The sequence below is a fragment of the Colletotrichum paranaense genome (genome assembly GCF_030867605.1).
Source record: "Colletotrichum paranaense strain IMI 384185 chromosome Unknown Scaffold_8.1, whole genome shotgun sequence".
In the NCBI taxonomy this organism is placed as follows: Eukaryota; Fungi; Ascomycota; class Sordariomycetes; order Glomerellales; family Glomerellaceae; genus Colletotrichum; species Colletotrichum paranaense.
In genome coordinates this window covers 1,593,238-1,611,036 of record NW_026848966.1, presented here as the reverse complement: position 1 = coordinate 1,611,036, position 17,799 = coordinate 1,593,238, and the positions used below count along the sequence as shown (strand labels likewise).

The following is a 17,799-nucleotide window of genomic DNA, read 5'->3' as shown; positions in this document are numbered from 1 at the left end:
GGACGAAAGAATAAAAGCCCTAGGGGCATACGTCAGCCCTTTTTCTGTTTTGATGTTTCTGCCAAAACCCCGAATGGGGTGGGAAACGTGGGCTGACGCTTCCTCGCAGGAAAGTACATACGCTTCAGAGAAGCCAAGCATAGAGACGGATTTCCCTTCTCCACCGTTTTGGTGTTTCCTCACCTCACCCAGTACTAAAAAGGTACCTTATTCCCCAGGTATGATGGAGTTACCCGGGGGACCGAGAGCGCAATGTGGTTGAAACGGAGGTTGGTGTTGATTGGCTTGGACTTACATGACGGATCGCCGAACCGAACACTAGCGGTGGTGGACCGGTGTTCCCCAAACCCCATCCCGGATGAGCATTCTTTTTTCCATGTTGTGTCACATCACACATTCGCCCTCTCAGCGACGCGCGAGAGACCCCCCGTTGGAGCTAATAGCTAAGCATACTTGCCGACGAGCCACTAGCGTTTTGTCCGACTGCAGCAGCTAAAGTCTGACTTTTTGTGGGTGAGAGGCTCTGTGTGTCCATGAGGTCAAACATCCACACATTCGCGACGCTCTTGTTCCTTCTTTTTCCTGGTGACACCGTCCGCGGGGGATCCTGCCATGCAGGGCCGCGCGGTTGGGGGCTTTGATCAAGGGTCGGACAGGGCGAGAAGATATGCGCGCGAGCTGAGGCTGTTGGGATGTGAGGTAAGGTAAGCAGACCAGAGTTGTGGGATGGAGGGGGATACACGGCTCTGGGGAGGAGGTGTGATGCGCGTGAGAGGAACCAGTAGTGTAGCCTAGGCATCCGGTAGGATCTGCGGAGGTTCAAAGAGCTAGAGTCACAAACCGCGGTGTCCGTGGGACCAAGGCGGCTCCTCCTCGCCTCCGCTGCCCCAGTAGAGGAGAGAGGAAACGAAGATGCACGCCAAGACCCTGTCATTGCTTTTCGTTTTTTTTGCCATGCGGCCATGCGCCTGCTCGGGACCGAAGCTGTCTGTTCCTCCCCATGTCCCTCATGCCGTGTTCATCAGCAGTACTTCGTTGAGACTAGCGGAGTAAGGCAACGGTAGTCGAAAGGGGTGTGTGTGAGGGCGTGCGTGGAAGGGCGAGGCAGAGAGACAAGAGGCGGTCATGTCGTTTTCCATGAAATATAAAGACAAGTCGTTGGAGCTTCAGTTCGTCCATTGTTTGAAAGTTGTTTTGAACCATCACATCGGAATTGCATCTCATCTTCCTTCTTCCGTCGCAACATAAAAACATCAGCCAAACTCATTTACACGCATTTACATCTATCTGCAGGCGCAGGGGATTTTCTCTCATCGAACTTTTCACAACAACAAGAAAACACATATCAAATCAATCAAAATGAAGGCTGCTTTCGTTGCTGCTGCTTTGGCTCAGGGCGCCGCCGCTGTCGCCAACCCCATTGGACCCGGAAACGGTGGCTTTGGACCCGGTAACGGCGCCGGCTGGGGTGGATTCGCCTACGGTGGTGGATTCGGCGGATTCGGCCCCGGCGGATTCGGTAACGGTGTTGCATCATGCGCTGTAAGTCTATGCTTTTTCACACTTTCCTCCCGTTCATCCCAGCCCTTCGGTCCCAACTTCTCCCTCAGACCTACCGTCTCAATTCTCTTGAACTCTATATACTCTGAATGCGTTTTGCTAACACACTTTTACCAGAGCTCCTGCTTCTCATCCCACTTCGCCACGGCAACCCCCACCCCGGCCGCCTTCTGCACCGACGCCCCGCAGCTCAACGACTGCGTAAAGTCCGCCTGCACCTCGGACGCCGCCGCCCTCTCCACCTACACCTCCGTCTCCTCCTCCGTCTGCAATGCCTTCACCTCGTGCGCCAGCACCAGCACCTTCACCTACAGCGGCGGCTGGTGGGGCTCCAAGACGGGCGACGCCGCCGCCGTCACCATCACCGGCTGCCCCGTCGACGGCTGGTGGGGTCCCGGCGGCGCCTGGGGCGGCATGGGCCCCGGCTGGGCCTACAAGACCGACACCGTCACCCTCACCCGCACCGTCAACGGCGTCGCCACCACCGGCCCCGCCACCGTCGCCCAGGCCGTGTCTGGCAGCAGCACGCTGCTCACGACTTTCACTGGTGCGTTCGCCGCCCAGGCGACGAGCGGTTCCGGGTCTGGGTCGACTAATGCTGCTGCTCCTGCTGATGCCAACCGCGGCGTCTTGGCTGCTGGCGCTGCCTTGGGCGCCTTCGTTGCTGCTGTCGGTTTGATGTAAAGAAGTTTTGCATCGAGTCTTGTCACAGACAACGATTCCCTTGTACCTTGTATACCATATCCCCCTTCCCTTTTGTTGTGTTTTTACAACCGGGATCTGCAAAAAGACGCTACGGAGAAAATAAGGGGCATAGGGCAAGGTTTTCATTCTTACTTCATTCCTTAATGACCAGGAGTTAATTTTGGGGGAGGATTGTTAAATAAGGCTGGATACCTTTGTAACGTATTTTGATGATGACATGTCTCTTGATGACGGGAGATCACTACAGTCTTTACTTAGGTCTTAGGACGGGCACTGCCGGGTACGATGATTAAACATTGAGTTGTTACCGAAGTCACAGGTTCCTGATTCCCAAACACATGTAAAACTGACAAAAGTATCTTGGTGGCCTTTCCGCCACTCTGGTTTACTTCCATAAGCGAAATTTACCAACCCAAAAAGTTCCTTCTTTGTTCACCGTGCGTTTCTTTTTTTTATTTAAAGTATGGTCATCAATATTCAAACTCTGACCAGTGTTGAAAGCCGTTTGTCAGAAAGGGCTCTGGACAGCCCCAGTTCTTCCGAAGATACGGCACATGTACCAGCTCTTTTTCCAGGTCTATCAGGTAGCAAACGTAGCATTGCGATAATTCGCCATGTGTTGCTTCGGCCATTGCAAAACACTTGCAATGACTCTCAGTCTCTGTGTCGATTTCTCCAAAATCTAGCGGTCCAGAATCTTCGTGCGTGGTTTGGTACGAACGGTAGGATGGTGGATTGTAGAATACAGCATGCTTCAATTGCTTGCGGATCGAGTTTTGCGGCGGAAAGGAAGTCGTATTATCCAAGTAGCTATCCTGGGATTGTTTTACTAATGCGTTATTGCTTACTTAGTACTGTTCTTTCGTCGGGGTTTGTTCAGACTCTGCTTACCACCCAACGAAAATAGGTCGGAAGAAGCGCCCAGAAAGGCGTCACGTGTGACTACTACATGTTGCCTGTTGCAAGACGAGCTAAACCGAAATATGTCAGAATCAATCCTAGGTCTAGTTTTGTACTACGGACGCCTTCAGGTGACCCTGACTTCGAGATACACAACCGAAACCCTCCAAAGAACACCTCGTGATGCCGAGAGAATGACTGAGAAAGGTGGTTGCATACTTACCACAGAGCGTAGTCGTTCACATCGTCAGAGGTGACTCTGCTGCCACATTCCATGCAATTATTGATGATGACGGACATTTGAATGGTCATACCGTCCTTCACACAACAAGACCAAGACTCTTGGGTGAAGAATGCAGAAGGATTTCTTGCATCAGCAACGCAGTAAAACCCCTGCCTAACAAGGTCCTCGCCTGGACAGCCTTGGAACCAAACATGAATCGTCTTCTCGAAAATCTAATTTTGGCACACGCTGTAAGTTTGGCTTTTTCGTCTGTCTCAAACATTCAAAGACCAGAAAGGCACTGAAATATAGCTTACCTCCCAAGACCTCCCACAATCGTAAGGTAGAGTTGACTTTCGCCCTAAAGCATCAATGAACTTGACACCGCTTTGTAGTGAAGGTCGGATAGGAATGAGTGTTGATCTCTTGGAAATCGTGAAAACAACCATTCGATACAGTGCGACCATCGAGAACGAAAGTAGGCATCTATTGTAGTTCAGCATCCCGGAAGACTGTAGAGCTTTGAAATACACAACAAGAGTTCTTACATCGCAGCTCTCAGTATGCCATTCAGCCCAGATATTACTTGTTGACTGTTCTGGAGGATAGATAATGGAGACTTCAAGTCATGATGATTCTCCGCCGCTGTCTCTTGAGTGAATGACAACGATTCTGGCCAGGGTTCTAAGTGTATTAAAGGTGCCCGCTCCTGTGCCTGAAGCTTGTCGTGTACGGCTTCGAGGATGGACAGAACCTTCAAGGTCTGTTCATGGCAGGTATCCAACTTGTTTCCATGGGATACGAGTGTCTGTAGGATATCTCTAATTTCTTGATTGCTGCAGAAGGATTCCAAGGCTGCTTTCATGTTATGGTTCATTTGACGCTGAATATCGGATGGCAAATTGGCACAAACAAGTCTATGATTGCTGTTTCAGCTTAGACTTCCCAATGAAGAAAGGGTTTAGAGCTTCAAACTAACAGCACGTGATGCGATAATTTCAATTGCAGTGTTGACAGCTCGGGGCCAATCTTTTCGCGCAGATTTTGAACCTTCTTTGACGTAGATATCGCGTATCGTATCTTATTCTGGAAAGTTTTGGTCTTTCCGGATAACGAGAAGGGTCCCAGAGACCCTTCGTATTCATCTTGCATGGTTTTCAGAAACAAATCGACCTCTATACGCAGACGTTTAGCATGGCTGCAGACATCTTGCAAAAGGTCTGGGTGTGGTGACGTAGTCTGGATGTCGTCGAGCGTCCGAAGTGTAGTTGAAAGTTCGTCAATGAACGTTATAGCATTCTGGTATTCGGTTTTAGAGCCCCCCGAATCTTTCAGAGCGATGCGAATCTTATTGAATAATTGAAGGGCTACGATAATGTCTCCAGTTGACCAGCCGAATGACATTTGAACGACGAGCCCTGGCTGCGGTCCAGACTTTTTTTTTTGAGTGATTTTGGTGTGATGAAGATGGAGGGTTCTGGAGCGAAATTGATGATCAGGTTTGGAAACTGAATGATGGGAGCTGGGGGCGGGATGAACGGGGGAAGGGGGGGTTCCGTCATATTTGCAAAACGCATGCCCGCCTAGAGCCTGCTTCGGGCAACTTGCAACATAGCCACGTTGGGCCGCACTTTCTACCATTCTGAACGTCCGTATTTTTGGGCAGACACCAAGGCTTACAGTAGAAGTGCTGTAGAGCTGTCGAATCATAGCAAGCCATGTTGCGCCACTCGTAGACCTCTGAAAATCAGGCTGCATAATGCAGTCCCCCACCTGGTGTCACTCCGCTTGGATCCTAAAGCAAAGCATACAATCGCTATTGCGGCGTACGCCAGGGTCGAATTCATTTCTTTGCTTTTTTCGTACCATTTTTGTAAGGAACTTTCTAGTGCGAGCTGTGAGATATCAATGCAATCTGAGGGAAAATCTTGCAGGGCACACTCATGCGCAACGGAAATCGCCAGTGTTTTCTTTTGGCACTCGAGTGTGAACTGAAGCCTTAAAGCAGCACGCAGTCGACCAACACGTACTTTACAGGGCACATTCTGATTAGCTTGCTGACAATCAAAGAGCTTTCTTGACATCTACAAGGAACCAGCTGATGTTCTCAATCTCAATGTCTTCAGATGGGCTAGAAACAGGTCACTACCGCTCTAGATCCTGTTTACTTGTTGAGGGCAAATGACTCGGAGACGAACTGAGCATGCAAAGCAAGTGTGAAGAGTGGTCCGTCGCCAACTTTTGTTCAAACAACTACTTCTACATGAAAATATCCTTGGCTTTCTGGAACCAGGTGTCTCTTATCTTTTTGATGTACAGCCCCCCAGTCTCTATCAATACACCACCGAAGTACCTCAATCACGAGGATCACCACATCGCAACATCTCACTTCCGGTTCGTACCAGAAACAAGCAACACAACACTCCCCAACTGCCTCCTCAAATCCTCCTTCTCAACATCATGCGTATCCTCCACCTCGCCCCACGCCCCAGTCTGCCACGTAACCTCCAAACTCAACGCCGTAGCAGCCTCCTCGACACCGAACTTTCCGCCCTTCCCGCTCTTATCGCGATACTCCCCAACAGGACCCTCACTCCACTCCACGACCAACCTCGCCGCCCCCAAAAGACTCTTCCCCGCCAAAACGGCCCTCTCCAACCCAGTAAGCTCCCACGCGTCAAGCCCCATAACCCAACCCTGCACAACCTCCCTCACCCCCTCAGCCTGCCTCTGCGGCACGATACTATGCCCGTCCAGCACCGGCGTGATCTCGATCCCGGGCCACACCCGCCCCGTCAAGGCGCCCACGACGGCGTCCGCCGTCCTCTTCTGCACGTCGCGCAGCGATTCTCCCGCGTCGTTGCGCGTGTCCGTCGCGCCCGCGGGCGGCGCCCAGCAGAGCATCGCGTCCGTGTCGAGGTACCGCATCAGCGTGTTGGCCACGTGCTCCCGGATCGCGCCGTCGTTGGCGGCGTCGTCGGCGGCGATGTCGATGGCGCGGCAGATGAGCGAGGTCAGGGGGATCAGGTGCTGCTTCGTCGCCTGCTCGGCCGAAGTGATGAGGTCCCATTCGATGGCGAGGGCCGAGGCGAGGTGCTGCTTCGAGGGCGGGAGGCGGATGATTTCCTTGGTGTTGGGGTGGCGGAGGGGACGGGAGTCGAGGTGGACTTGGAGGGCACCTGTGTTGAACGCCAACGTTAGCCAGTCTCTCCAAGGCGGTCCATCGTGACACGAGCTGTTAATCGTGGGATAGATAAAGAAGACATACCATCTACCTCCTGCACACTGACATCATTCCAAAACCTCCTCTTCAAAGCCCCAGGCGCACTCGACTTGGCCTCGGCCGACGTCCGGATCCGCTTGGCGTGCTTGAGCATCTCGGCCTGCTTCTTCCTCCTCTCGACACGGATCCGCGCCGCCGCTGCCCGGTCCTCGGCGGCGATGTCAGCAATGGGCGGTTCCGGCGGCGGTCCCGTGCCGACCACGGGCGCGACCTCGGCGGGCTTAAGGGGCGTCGTCGAGATGGCGCGCGCATTGAAGGCAGCAGCGGCGCAGGTCGACCGTCTGGCTGACGAAGCCAATGGCGACGACGTCGCCGTAAAAAGGCGCAGCGGGATGCGTGTTGACGGCTTCATTGTGATGGTACGCCCTTTCGTGGTTGTAGATATGGATTGGAGCTATGGGAGCTGCAGCTACAAAATGCAAGTTGGTCGTTGAATTAGTTTTTGGAAGCTTCGCGGCTAGCCCCGGTCGGGCATACAGGGGTATGATTGGCTTATGTCTTAGCGTGACATCAGAATGCGGGACGGTCTCGGGAGGTGAGCTCGGTGAAGCCTCGGTGTACGAGGTTAAAATTTAAGGGTCCTTTCGAATGCTTTGGAAATTGACGAATTATTAGATCTTTCAATAATCGTTGTTTTAACTGTCAGAACTCGGCTACGCGCCTCGCTATACTTCTACGCCAAGGTGTACCAATACAAATTTTTTCAATCCATCGCCCAATTCCATTAGTAAGGTGGCTTCGTGACGTTCCCTAGACTGAGCTCTCCAGCTCTGCTGTCAATTCCATTAAGAAGGTCGTGTAGATCCATCCCTCCTCCCGACACCGTTGACATGTTTCCATCCCCTCTCGTGGAACCCTGGTATAAACTGTCACCACCGCGGCTGCTAAGTACTCGTTTCGCCGGCTTTACTGCGTAATCCTGAATAGAAACCGAGGACGTCAGCCCACCAATGTGACCGGGCAATGGCGGCACCGGTGGAACGTCCTCGTCTTCGTTATGCTCGTACAAAGGGTTGGAGTTGAGCGGCCCACCCTTGCGTGATGCCGATGAAGACCTCTGCCGTCCAAGAGAGGCTCCATCGCCGTTTTCTGGCTGAGATGTCGCCGGGTTGAAGCTGAGCTCTGACGGGGTAAAGTCGTAGCTGACCATGCTGTCGCTGTCACTGTCATGGCGCACGCCTGCTGACGTGCCAATGGGTGTCGCCGGCACCTGGCCCGTCAAGACCATCTTGAGCTGATCAATGGATGTAACTACACCTCGGCTCGAATCCGACGGTGAGGGCGAAACGCCACTTCGGACACTGGATTTTCGCAGCTTGCTCATGGGAGACAAGCCCCCGGCAACCTGGGATGAGTTTGGACGAAGGTTTCGCTGGCTGCCAAGCGGTGAAGACTCTCCAGTTTGTCCATGCCCATTAGCGCCATTAACAGTCAGGTGGTGTCGGTTGGTTCCCATAGTGCCGCTTTTCGAACCAGCTAGCGACTCTGACTTGCTTCCCGCCTGCAAGGCTAGCATAGCCGCATCTCTTGACCAGTCTGTCAGCATGTGCTCGCGGAAAGCTGTGGGCAGCTCCGAACCGGGCGTCGCGGGCGTTGTTGAAATCGAGGTGCTAAGGATGGGATGCGAAAAGTTCCGACCAGGAGATTGAGGAGGACTACTCGGCGGTGAGATGCTTGTGTCCGCATAGCTCACAGCGATGCTCTCTACAAACGATGCGCGGTCATCGAATGGCAGCAACGCTTCACTCTCGACTTCTGTGGCAGGCAGCTTGGTCTGCAACTTGGGAACTCCAGGCGTTCCGAGGAGCTCCAGGGCTGGCGGAGGGATAGCCACACCCTCAGTCCAGAAATGCTTGCTGCGTCTTCGAATGACCTCATTGGTGATGGCACGTCCCACGGCAGAGTTCTCAATGTCGAACTTCTCGGTCACTGCCCAGAAATATCCGTGGCAAAGACTGCCCAGGCGAACCTTTTGAACTGGCAGCTCTGCGTCTGGAATGTCCTCCTGGAGACGGAATACCATTGGCAATCCGTACTGGACTGCGTTGACACCCAACTGGGACACAAGCTTCGTAAGCAGCACGTGAAGAAGAACAATATCCGGGTCATAGTCGACATACTGCAACGCGTTGTCGTAGATTGCAATATGGAGAAGTTGGAGAAAGTGTGAGCGGTGCCTCGATGGTTTCTCGCGGTTGGATGCGTTCGATGCGGCTCGTTGAGCAACATTGGCGGGTTGGAGCTCCCGACTGTTCTTCAGAGAAGACCGGTGGTGTTGAGAGCTTTCGTCCCGCGCCTTCCAATCCGCCGCTGTCGTCTCGCGGTCTAGCCAGGTCAGAAGCGCATCGGCGTAGGCTTTTCTGACCTCGCCATCTGGATCCCGCAGAAGCCAGTGCGTGTTCTCCCAAACTTGAAGAGGAACCTTGTTTCTCGACAAGTTCAAGTTGCCGGACATCTGTGCACGCGGGTTTGCAATGAGGAGTATGTTCTTGATGGCCTTCAAGGCAGCGGTCTTGCCAACGTTACGGGAAAGGTACGTTTCCAGCTGAGGTTGGCTGGCAGTCATCTCATCGGAGGGGGGCTGCTCAGAGGCTTCGGCTTGGGGCGACGAGCTGGTACTTGAGGATTTGGACGGCTTAAGTCGGAGAACGATCGTCGAAATCATGTCCGAAATCTGGTCTGCGTAGTAGACATGTGTCGCCAGGTCTCCAATGCAAAGTTGAATTCGCTCGAGGAGTTCTCTTCGCTGAGCGAATACGTCACCGGATCCTTGAAGGGTAGAGACTACTTCTTCGGGCTCTCCTTCAGTTCTCCCAAAGCCTCCTGGCAGCTGAATGAGTTTCTTCATGTGCTGGACGAGACCGAGCAAGACGTCCATGGCGCTCAGCCCAATTAGGTTGACGTCGGAACGCAGCAGAGACCCAATCATGGCCGTCAACGATAGATGAAGCTTAAGGTTGTCGTCCTTGACAGGTGCTTTCGACAGATGATCCATGGCCGTCACCAGAATGACATAGCGGTCCTGTACAGGCGCCCATCTCGCGATTGCGCTGTACATGCTTATTGCCCACCCGTGATCCTGGCCTAGCTTCTCGTCCGGCTTGACGACTGTGTTTCCATTTGCGACGCGATCCTCGATGAATTGAATAAGAGCACCAGTCGCGGAATGAATCTGTGGTCGGTTTGGCGTCACAAATATCTGCTTCAGGCACTGCATGGCGAGCACACCAACGTCCTCTTCCGCCAGCCTGTCTACATCGTGAGCAGTGCCTGTGAGAGCAATGGGGTTTGCGTCGCCAGTATCGTTGGTTTCCACAGTCGCGACGCTCGTCCTACGGCGAAGCTTCTCTGCCTGCACTTTTTCTTCCATCTGTATGCGCGACAGCAGCGTGTCGAGCAGCTCGTCGTCATCCCACCATAGGTTGTCCAAAATAACGGGAACGATAACGTCGAACTGGCGACCAGTGACAGTCGATAGAGCTTCCGAAGAGGAAACGCTCCTGATTGCTTCGAGGCCAGCGCTCCTCCACCGCATCAGTACAGGCTTGCTAGAAGCTCCTTTCCCAGGGTTTTCGCGGGTCGAGGCAAGCGAAGCGTAGGTGCGAACGATCGATTCGTACTGAGCGAGATAAGCTTGGTCTGCAAAGGAGGACGAGGCATCGTGATTTTCGCAAAACGCCTCAAAGGTAGGTATGGAGGATTCGACCATGGTGATGTCCTTGGATCCGAGGATGAGGTCGAGGATTTTGAGTACATTCGGAGCTACGAGCGGCAGGTCCTTGGGGGCCTTTTCGATCAGTGCCGTGAGGATTCGAAGGGTGACTTGCACATTTCTAGAAAGGGGTCCAGTAAGTAAGGCGATCTCTCAATACCTAGGGAGGTTCACAAACCCGATGCGCTGCCGCCAGACATCGCTTGCCGTCTTCTTCTCCAAGAAGGCACCAATCTTCTGAATCTTGGAACGGCGGGAGGTAGCATAAAATAGCAGGTAGCTCAGTTCGCTAGAGTTCGGCTTGACATCAACTGCGCCCTTGTTGGTCCTTGGGTAACACTTGAGGACCAGCACTTGGTGCTTCGGTCGACATTTTTGCTGGATCGCGTTCATGGCGCCGGGGTTATCGGGGCCCGATGAGCGAGGAGAGTCGGAGGACTACCTGTTGGTCGGTAGTAGACGATGGCAACGAAATAGCATCGAGGTTGGAGAGAGGAAATGAAAGGCGTCGCGTCAAGTTTGGAAAATTAGTCGCCGTCTTCGTCGGTTTGGATCGCAAAAAGCAAGGAAAGAGTGAGGCATTGGACAAAGTCAAAAAAAGAAAGGGAGCAGGCGTAACGTAGAAGCCAGCGAGCAATAATTTGGGTGTGGCAGACAAGAGACCCGACAGAAACAGATTCCAGTCAAGGCCCGGCCAGGCCAAGCCAGCACGGGGGGGCTTGACGGGGGGGTAAGCGTGGACGTGCTCCGTCAGGTACCTTTACTGCGAGTGCCAGTGGAGATGGGTACCTTACCATGTGTGTACCATACCTTCAACCATGCAAATGGAGAAAGCTGGCCTGTGAGTATCTTGTACATTTCCAGGCTCGGTCACTGTGTACGTAGTAAGTTTGCCAGCCTCCCAGCTATCACTCTCAAGTTGGGCTGGCTCGAGAAGTGGTGCAACTGCAATGGGACTTATTCGTTGTGAAATGGGCCGAAATTGCTGTCTGCACCGCACCACCTTCTCACTTTATTGCCAACCTGCTGCGGACTGCATCGTCGTCATCATTTTCTACCCGACTATCCATCCGGCCCGCGCCATGTGGCCTCACCCATCCTAAGAACGATGGGTAACACTACTCGATGCCAAATCAGTTTCAGTATTCGAATAAGCCTCTGGATGAGAGGTTGTAGTCGAAAAATATTGTTCAGTAAAGTAGTTTTTGCGATAGCACAAGTCGAGATAACATCAAAATGAGCAATCTGCTGGGATAGGCAGACACACGTGGGAGAGGAAAATGCGATGGAAGATGAGATTACGAACCCAAGAGGGACAAGTTCCTGTATAAATGGGGAGATGGCAATTTCGGGGAACCACCCCAGGTCCGACAGACTGGCTCTCAGCGGGATACGCGTTTGCTGTTTGCTTGCTGCGATTCGCAAGCGCAAGGTGGTTGGGATTCTCACCTACCCGTACGTACTCCGTACCCGTGGATGGAAGGTATTGGTACGTGTACGCCGCCTGGTCTGAGCTCTCGAGTCCCCTACAGCCCTGTGGTGAAGGAGGGGCAAAAGGGGTTTGTATCGATTTCGCACAACACCATTTACATTTAGATTGAGGTTTGTACAGGGCAAAAGCTCAATGGCACCCAATACATGTGATACTATTAAGCCTCTACTGAGGAATGGTCGATTGTTGCCGCGTTAGTCTACCCAGGTATGAGAGCTGGCTTCTCATCAAATTTAATGACACGAGAAAAATCTAGCATCCATCAAAGACACAACAAATGCCGTTCGGCAGTGACACAAGCATTCAAGCTTTATTTACCTTATCGCAATGCGCCAACATAACCTACCTCAGACACGGGAGGTCTTTGTCTTATGAATGCAAAGCCCTGCATTTGAATAGACAATAAGGTAAAGTTGCCTTCAAGCGAGAACTTCGCAGGTGAAAGAAGCCAGCGTGGTACCTTGATTGTTTCTTCAACTTCATGCGTACACGCACTTGTCATTGGATGCATGTTTCACAGACCATCCATCCCCCAAGTCCCTCAATGCCCTACCTATCCTTACCCTGGTATATACTGAGACCTGCGGCGGGCGGGCGAACCTCACGATGTAGCAGCTCCCAGACACTGACTGGGCCAAAACAAAACAACGACCTCCCCCGTCTATTTTGGTCTGTCTTTCTGCGTCGTTTTGGAAGACGGGAATGCGGTCCCACCCAGGGTGTCTTGCGGTGTTTGGGACGGACAGGTGCCTGGGATGATCCCGCCCCCTCGGAGAGTTCCTACAAGGTGCTCGGACACTTGCACACAGGCCGCCAATCATGCCCGCTTATCTGCACCTTTGGGAAACCTGGTCTAGCTAACTTCAGGCAAGGCGAGAATCGACAGCAGTGCTACGGGATACCCAGCTTTCGTGAGTCGGGAAATCAAGTGTCGAAACCCGCGAAGAAATGGAATCTTCATGTGCTCGATCGTCGCGGCACGAGGGAGAATTAATTCATTCAGGTAGTGAATGGGCAACAGACACGGAAAGGCACGTGGAGGAAGGTCACTTCCAAGTTTGCGTCACTTTCCTTCTGAGGGCCTTACATAACAAATACGTACCCATCTTCTTCTCCTTATTCGTTCCTTCCAACTTGCATCTGCACCTGCACCTACGGAGTATGTACACCTGCACCTCTCCTGCCTCGCCTTACTTTTTCGACCCATCCAGCTCCCGTCGGTCGTCACCACCGCCGTTCCATCCGTCTGATGTCGTCAGCACCCGACTGCACCCCTTCTAATAGCTTCCATTTCTCACACGCCCACGTCCACTACCTTACGATTCAATCTGGCAATGGAACATCTTGATTCCGACTCCATCGTCACGTCCGACCTCACAATTGAAACCTGCTCTAGGAGCGTGCCTTGCCAGTAGTCGCCTCACAGTCTCACGTCAACTATCGCTCCTCAGTCGAAATGCATGCTCTCGCTTCTACAATTCCAACAAGTCTCTCTCCACAGGATGTCTCTGCATCTGCCAGCTCAGCAAAATGCCTCCACCTTGGATCCAGAATCACAAACAGCCCCGGAATGGCCTCCTCCAACCCATGCCTCAGAGAGTGGCAATAGTCCCCTCATGTTCAGTTCGACCGTGGACAGCCCGCCGCCTACGCTACTTTAGGCTGTCACTCGCATGTAGGTGGGTGCCCCTATTAGGACGAGCTGTCAAGCAGAATGACGGATTCTTCAAGGTGACCTGCCAAGGCACCTCGCGAAAGGTGTGCACCCTCTACCCGCAACCAATCACGATACGGCTCGTCCCCATTGCGTGCCGCTGCTCCGCATCCCCCGTGATGCCCGGAGTCTTTCGAGTCCGAGAATTCCGAAGCGGCCCATCCTATGACCGGCATCACCTGCAGTATGGCATGGGACCCTCCCGGGCCTCTGTGAATCTCTCATTCGGAGTGTTGAACCTACCTAGTATAGACCCAGATGGATTTCCACAGGTGCCTGGAGTCCTGCCGCAGCCTCACACACCATGCTCGCATAAGCGACAAGACTATTCGCAAGCACTCGTACAAACATATGTTCCAGGATCTATCGGGAGGGAGACAGTAAACCATGGGATAAGTTTCCAGTCTTTCTCGGCGCTTCTGGTGTCGTAGGGCGTAAGAGTCGCAGTTCGTAAGTTTTCATCTCTTTCAGTATCCATAGTGAGGGTCTTCTGTCGGATACGTCAAACAAGCGTTTGGATACGACTTCACACCTGTCAAGAGAGAGGTGGTTGGGTTGTCAATCCATGATTGGCCCTAAAGCAAGTGTAACGCACCCCGGACAACTCAACATTGCTGGTGGAGCTCTTTCGACGATCACAGATCTGAAGATGGAAGGAAAGCTCACCGATCTACACCGACCATATCATTAGAACGTGATGGAAAAGGGAACCCGAGCCAATCTTATATCTGAACATATGGTTTCTTGCAGTCATCTTGGCTTCTTTTACGATGACGTAGCCGAACGGTGTTTACCGCGCGAGACGAGGTGGCTTTCCGAACCCGTCGCTGTCATCCAAGTCCGGGAGGCTCAAATAGCCACATGGCGGCCCCATCTTGAGCTGAGGGAACCGACCTGGCGGTAGATACCGCTGTACTACTCTGTTGAGGATAATTCTGCCTATCCCATCATCTCAGAAGATGCTAGTATCACAATTTCATGGCTGCAAGAGGCGACAAACGAACAAGTTGAAAACGAGATCCCATGCCTATGCCAGCCAGGCAAGACTACTGAGGTCTTGACGTTGAGATATTTGTCTAGAGCAAAGTTGCTTAGATATCTGTCCACCTTAGTGACCCATTGAGCTATGGAATGGCCAGCAAAGCGGGAGCCACGCGCCGGCCAGGCCGTTAGTCGCCGGCTTCGGGGCAGTGTCTCACATCCTAGAGAGCGCGCTCTCCGTGCCTTTGACCGAATTCCTGCAACTAAGGGTAGGATTGACGATCATTTCTCCAAGCATAACTTCAACTACCGCAATACCATCATGGCTCCAATATCGATTCCAGTTCAACGAGTAGTCTCGCGAGTCGACGGCCAGAACCTCACGTGGAAGTCCACATGGGAAGAGAACCTGGACCCAAGTAGAGAGGTCGGATGCAGCAAGCAAGCTGGCCCATTGCCCGTTTTCTTTGTGCAACTTGAGCCAGCTGAAGTAAGCCAGGGTGGAGATTGAAGAACATCTAGACACTTGGCCACGCGTGCTGAGGTACCGGCCAAGAATCTAGCCAAGGAACCGGAAGTCGGGATGGAGTTGTTGGTGTTGAAGGTGCCGCAAGCAGAGGCTGTAGTAGGGGACGGCAGATGGAGGAGAGACATGTCCCTCTTTATGATGTTGTCTTCTTTGAGCCCCAACCAACGCCAACGCCAGCTAGCGCGTGTGCATGCATCGAGACTCAAGACACTCAAGACTCTCTCTGCCGGAGCCTTTTTCCTCTCTTGCGCTCCTTCCTCGAATGGCTCGCTCTGCTACGGATACCTCAGGTTAGTGCTCAAAAGTCGATGCTACCAACTCATCCCCAGAAGCGATCGCGACGACCTGGGCCGGGGCCGGGACCCACCTAGGCCGAGCTGAGCTGTACTGCCTTACACCATCGACCTAGAAGCTGAAGATTCCGTGTGGCGTTTTTTCCACACCTTACCTTCCTTACCTTACACTCACTTCCTTCCTTCTTTTTTATCCGCTGGATATCCCCGATTCACGGAGCCTCATCTCTTTTTCCCCTTCTTCAAGGTTCTCTTCAGCTTCAACAATCCTTTTCTTCCGGGACCTTCCCACCTTTACCTTCTTTACCCTTTCTTCTTCGGTATCTTATCTCTGGGTTTATTGTATCTCATTCAAGCCAAACAATACCACAACGAGAACATCGAAAGCTGCCCGAGATGAAGTCTGGAATCTTCATCGCCTTCACCGCCGCTGGCGCGGCTGTGAGCTCCGTCACGGCCTTGTCCTTCCCTCGCACCACTGCGGGCCAGGGATTTATCGCCATGCCGGTCAGACAGGTCAGACCTGACTACAGTGACCTTGACAAGAGAGCGGCCATCGAGGTTACTCTCAAGAATCAACAGTTCTACTACTCGACTGATAGTGAGCATTTCCCTGCTACCTCTCAATCCTTTGAGCAGACTGACACAATAAAAAAATAGTCTCGATCGGCACTCCTGCCCAGCAGGTCACTGTCCTACTCGATACTGGCTCCTCTGAGCTCTGGGTCAACCCGGACTGTGCCACCGCTCCTTCTGCCTCCCAGGCCAAGCAGTGTCTTGCCGCTGGCCAGTACAACCCGGCCAAGAGTCGCACCCCGGCCGTTGGCCCCATTGGAGCTCGAAGACTCAACTACGGAGATGCTTCAGACGCCAGCACTCAGACCAGCGCCGAGATCGCTTACTACGTTGACACCATCACTATGGGCGCTGGTGCCATCGTCAACCAGACCTTTGGCCTCGTCACCAAGAGCGATGGCATCGCCACCGGCATCATGGGCCTGGCTCCTGACCTCAAGGCTGGATTCGAGAAGGGCAAGCCCTACAGCCTGATTCTCAATACCTTGGCTGATCAGGACGTCATCGGCAGCCGTGCCTTTTCGCTGGATCTCCGCCACTCTTCCTCCGACTCTGGCGCGCTCATCTACGGCGGTCTCGACAAGGGCAAGTTCATTGGAGAGCTTCTAAAGGTTCCCATGATCGCTGGCATCAGAGGCGAGCCTCGGTAAGTCAAGGCCTCTCTCACTCCAGCCTGATTAAGTGAAAATGCCACCGTATTTTTCATACTAACTCACAATTCCAGTCTCGCAGCCACCCTTTCCGCCGTTGGCATGTCTCTTCCTAACCAGCCCGTCAAGTCTTACGACCTCGGTGCAGCTGACACGAACGTTATGCTCGATTCGGGTACTACCCTGACGCGCCTCCATCCTGCCCTCGCGCGCCCCATCCTCGCGGACCTCAAGGCAGTGAGCGATGACAGCGGATACTGGACCGCCGACTGCTCCCTCCGCACCCCGACCCTCGCCAACGGCGGCAGCGACTCCTACATGACCTTCACCTTTGGTAAAAAGACCATCCGCGTGCCCCTCAGCGACTTCATCCTCGACATGGGCCCCAAGGACGGCCAGTGCTACGTCGGTCTCGTCATCACCACCGACCAGCAGATCCTCGGCGACAGCATGATGCAGGCCGGCTACTTCGTCTTCGATTGGGATAACCAGGCGATTCACATGGCACAGGCCGCCGACTGCGGCAAGGAGGACATCATCGCCATCACCAACGGCGAGAACGCCGTCCCCAGCGGCCTCGTCGGACTCTGCAACGGACCCGCCACCCCGGACGGCAGCGTCGCGCCCGCACCTGGTGCAGTGAGTTCCTCTTCGGCTCCTCTTTCTCCTGCTACTACTGCTACTACCACTTCCCCGTGGCTCTTCCCCGACGCCCCGACTGGCACCACCTACACAAACCCCCCCATTCCGAGTCCGAAGTTCGTGACTCCCTCTGATTTCGTCTTTATAACAACTTATCCTCAGTCATCCTCCTCCGCGACCGGTAACGCCTCGCCCGCTTCCTCCGCTGCTATTACCCCCACTGCGGCCACACGCGGCAGCGGTGGCAGTGGCTCCTCGACGAACACGGGCACGACGACTGCCGCCCCGACTTCGACCGATCCTTCCTCGTCGAGCTCCTCCGATTCTCACAATGCCGCCTCATCCCTCTTGGGCAGCGACCAGGTCTTCACGGGCTTGTTCATGAGCATCTTGGCTATTTTGGTCACCGCGACTACATTCTAAGTCTGGCTTTGGAGATGATTTTGTGAACACAACAGGAAAAAAAGGCTAAGGATACGATACCCCTTCTTTGTTCAGGTTTCGGGAGGCATTGCATTCTTTGGGGAGTTTTCATTATC

General features: G+C 53.4%; 7 protein-coding genes across 7 annotated transcripts; 4 read left to right on the top strand and 3 right to left on the bottom strand.

Moving 5' to 3' along the window:
- Nucleotides 1–1,359: 1,359 nt before the first annotated feature.
- CPAR01_10369 (uncharacterized protein) lies at nucleotides 1,360–2,244 on the top strand (the record flags this gene model as incomplete). Its single annotated transcript, XM_060494630.1, has 2 exons — nucleotides 1,360–1,542; nucleotides 1,678–2,244. 2 exons carry the CDS (start codon nucleotides 1,360–1,362, stop codon nucleotides 2,242–2,244), a joined length of 750 nt encoding a protein of 249 aa, XP_060346812.1.
- An 865-nt stretch (nucleotides 2,245–3,109) lies between these two features.
- On the bottom strand, nucleotides 3,110–4,792 carry CPAR01_10368 (uncharacterized protein; the record flags this gene model as incomplete). The annotated part of the gene is made up of 5 exons (XM_060494629.1): nucleotides 3,110–3,263; nucleotides 3,389–3,621; nucleotides 3,706–3,874; nucleotides 3,937–4,305; nucleotides 4,368–4,792. 5 exons carry the CDS (start codon nucleotides 4,790–4,792, stop codon nucleotides 3,110–3,112), a joined length of 1,350 nt encoding a protein of 449 aa, XP_060346811.1.
- A 981-nt stretch (nucleotides 4,793–5,773) lies between these two features.
- CPAR01_10367 (ATP12 chaperone) lies at nucleotides 5,774–7,023 on the bottom strand (the record flags this gene model as incomplete). The annotated part of the gene is made up of 2 exons (XM_060494628.1): nucleotides 5,774–6,567; nucleotides 6,657–7,023. The coding sequence occupies 2 exons, from the start codon at nucleotides 7,021–7,023 to the stop codon at nucleotides 5,774–5,776; spliced, it is 1,161 nt and encodes a 386-aa protein (XP_060346810.1).
- A 372-nt stretch (nucleotides 7,024–7,395) lies between these two features.
- Nucleotides 7,396–10,776, bottom strand: CPAR01_10366 (uncharacterized protein; the record flags this gene model as incomplete). The annotated part of the gene is made up of 2 exons (XM_060494627.1): nucleotides 7,396–10,504; nucleotides 10,562–10,776. The coding sequence occupies 2 exons, from the start codon at nucleotides 10,774–10,776 to the stop codon at nucleotides 7,396–7,398; spliced, it is 3,324 nt and encodes a 1,107-aa protein (XP_060346809.1).
- Nucleotides 10,777–13,405: 2,629 nt separating this feature from the next.
- CPAR01_10365 (uncharacterized protein) lies at nucleotides 13,406–14,020 on the top strand (the record flags this gene model as incomplete). Its single annotated transcript, XM_060494626.1, has 1 exon — nucleotides 13,406–14,020. The coding sequence occupies one exon, from the start codon at nucleotides 13,406–13,408 to the stop codon at nucleotides 14,018–14,020; it is 615 nt and encodes a 204-aa protein (XP_060346808.1).
- Nucleotides 14,021–14,715: 695 nt separating this feature from the next.
- On the top strand, nucleotides 14,716–15,081 carry CPAR01_10364 (uncharacterized protein; the record flags this gene model as incomplete). The annotated part of the gene is made up of 1 exon (XM_060494625.1): nucleotides 14,716–15,081. One exon carries the CDS (start codon nucleotides 14,716–14,718, stop codon nucleotides 15,079–15,081), a length of 366 nt encoding a protein of 121 aa, XP_060346807.1.
- A 707-nt stretch (nucleotides 15,082–15,788) lies between these two features.
- CPAR01_10363 (eukaryotic aspartyl protease) lies at nucleotides 15,789–17,683 on the top strand (the record flags this gene model as incomplete). Its single annotated transcript, XM_060494624.1, has 3 exons — nucleotides 15,789–15,993; nucleotides 16,053–16,614; nucleotides 16,693–17,683. 3 exons carry the CDS (start codon nucleotides 15,789–15,791, stop codon nucleotides 17,681–17,683), a joined length of 1,758 nt encoding a protein of 585 aa, XP_060346806.1.
- Between the last annotated feature and the right edge of the window lie 116 nt (nucleotides 17,684–17,799).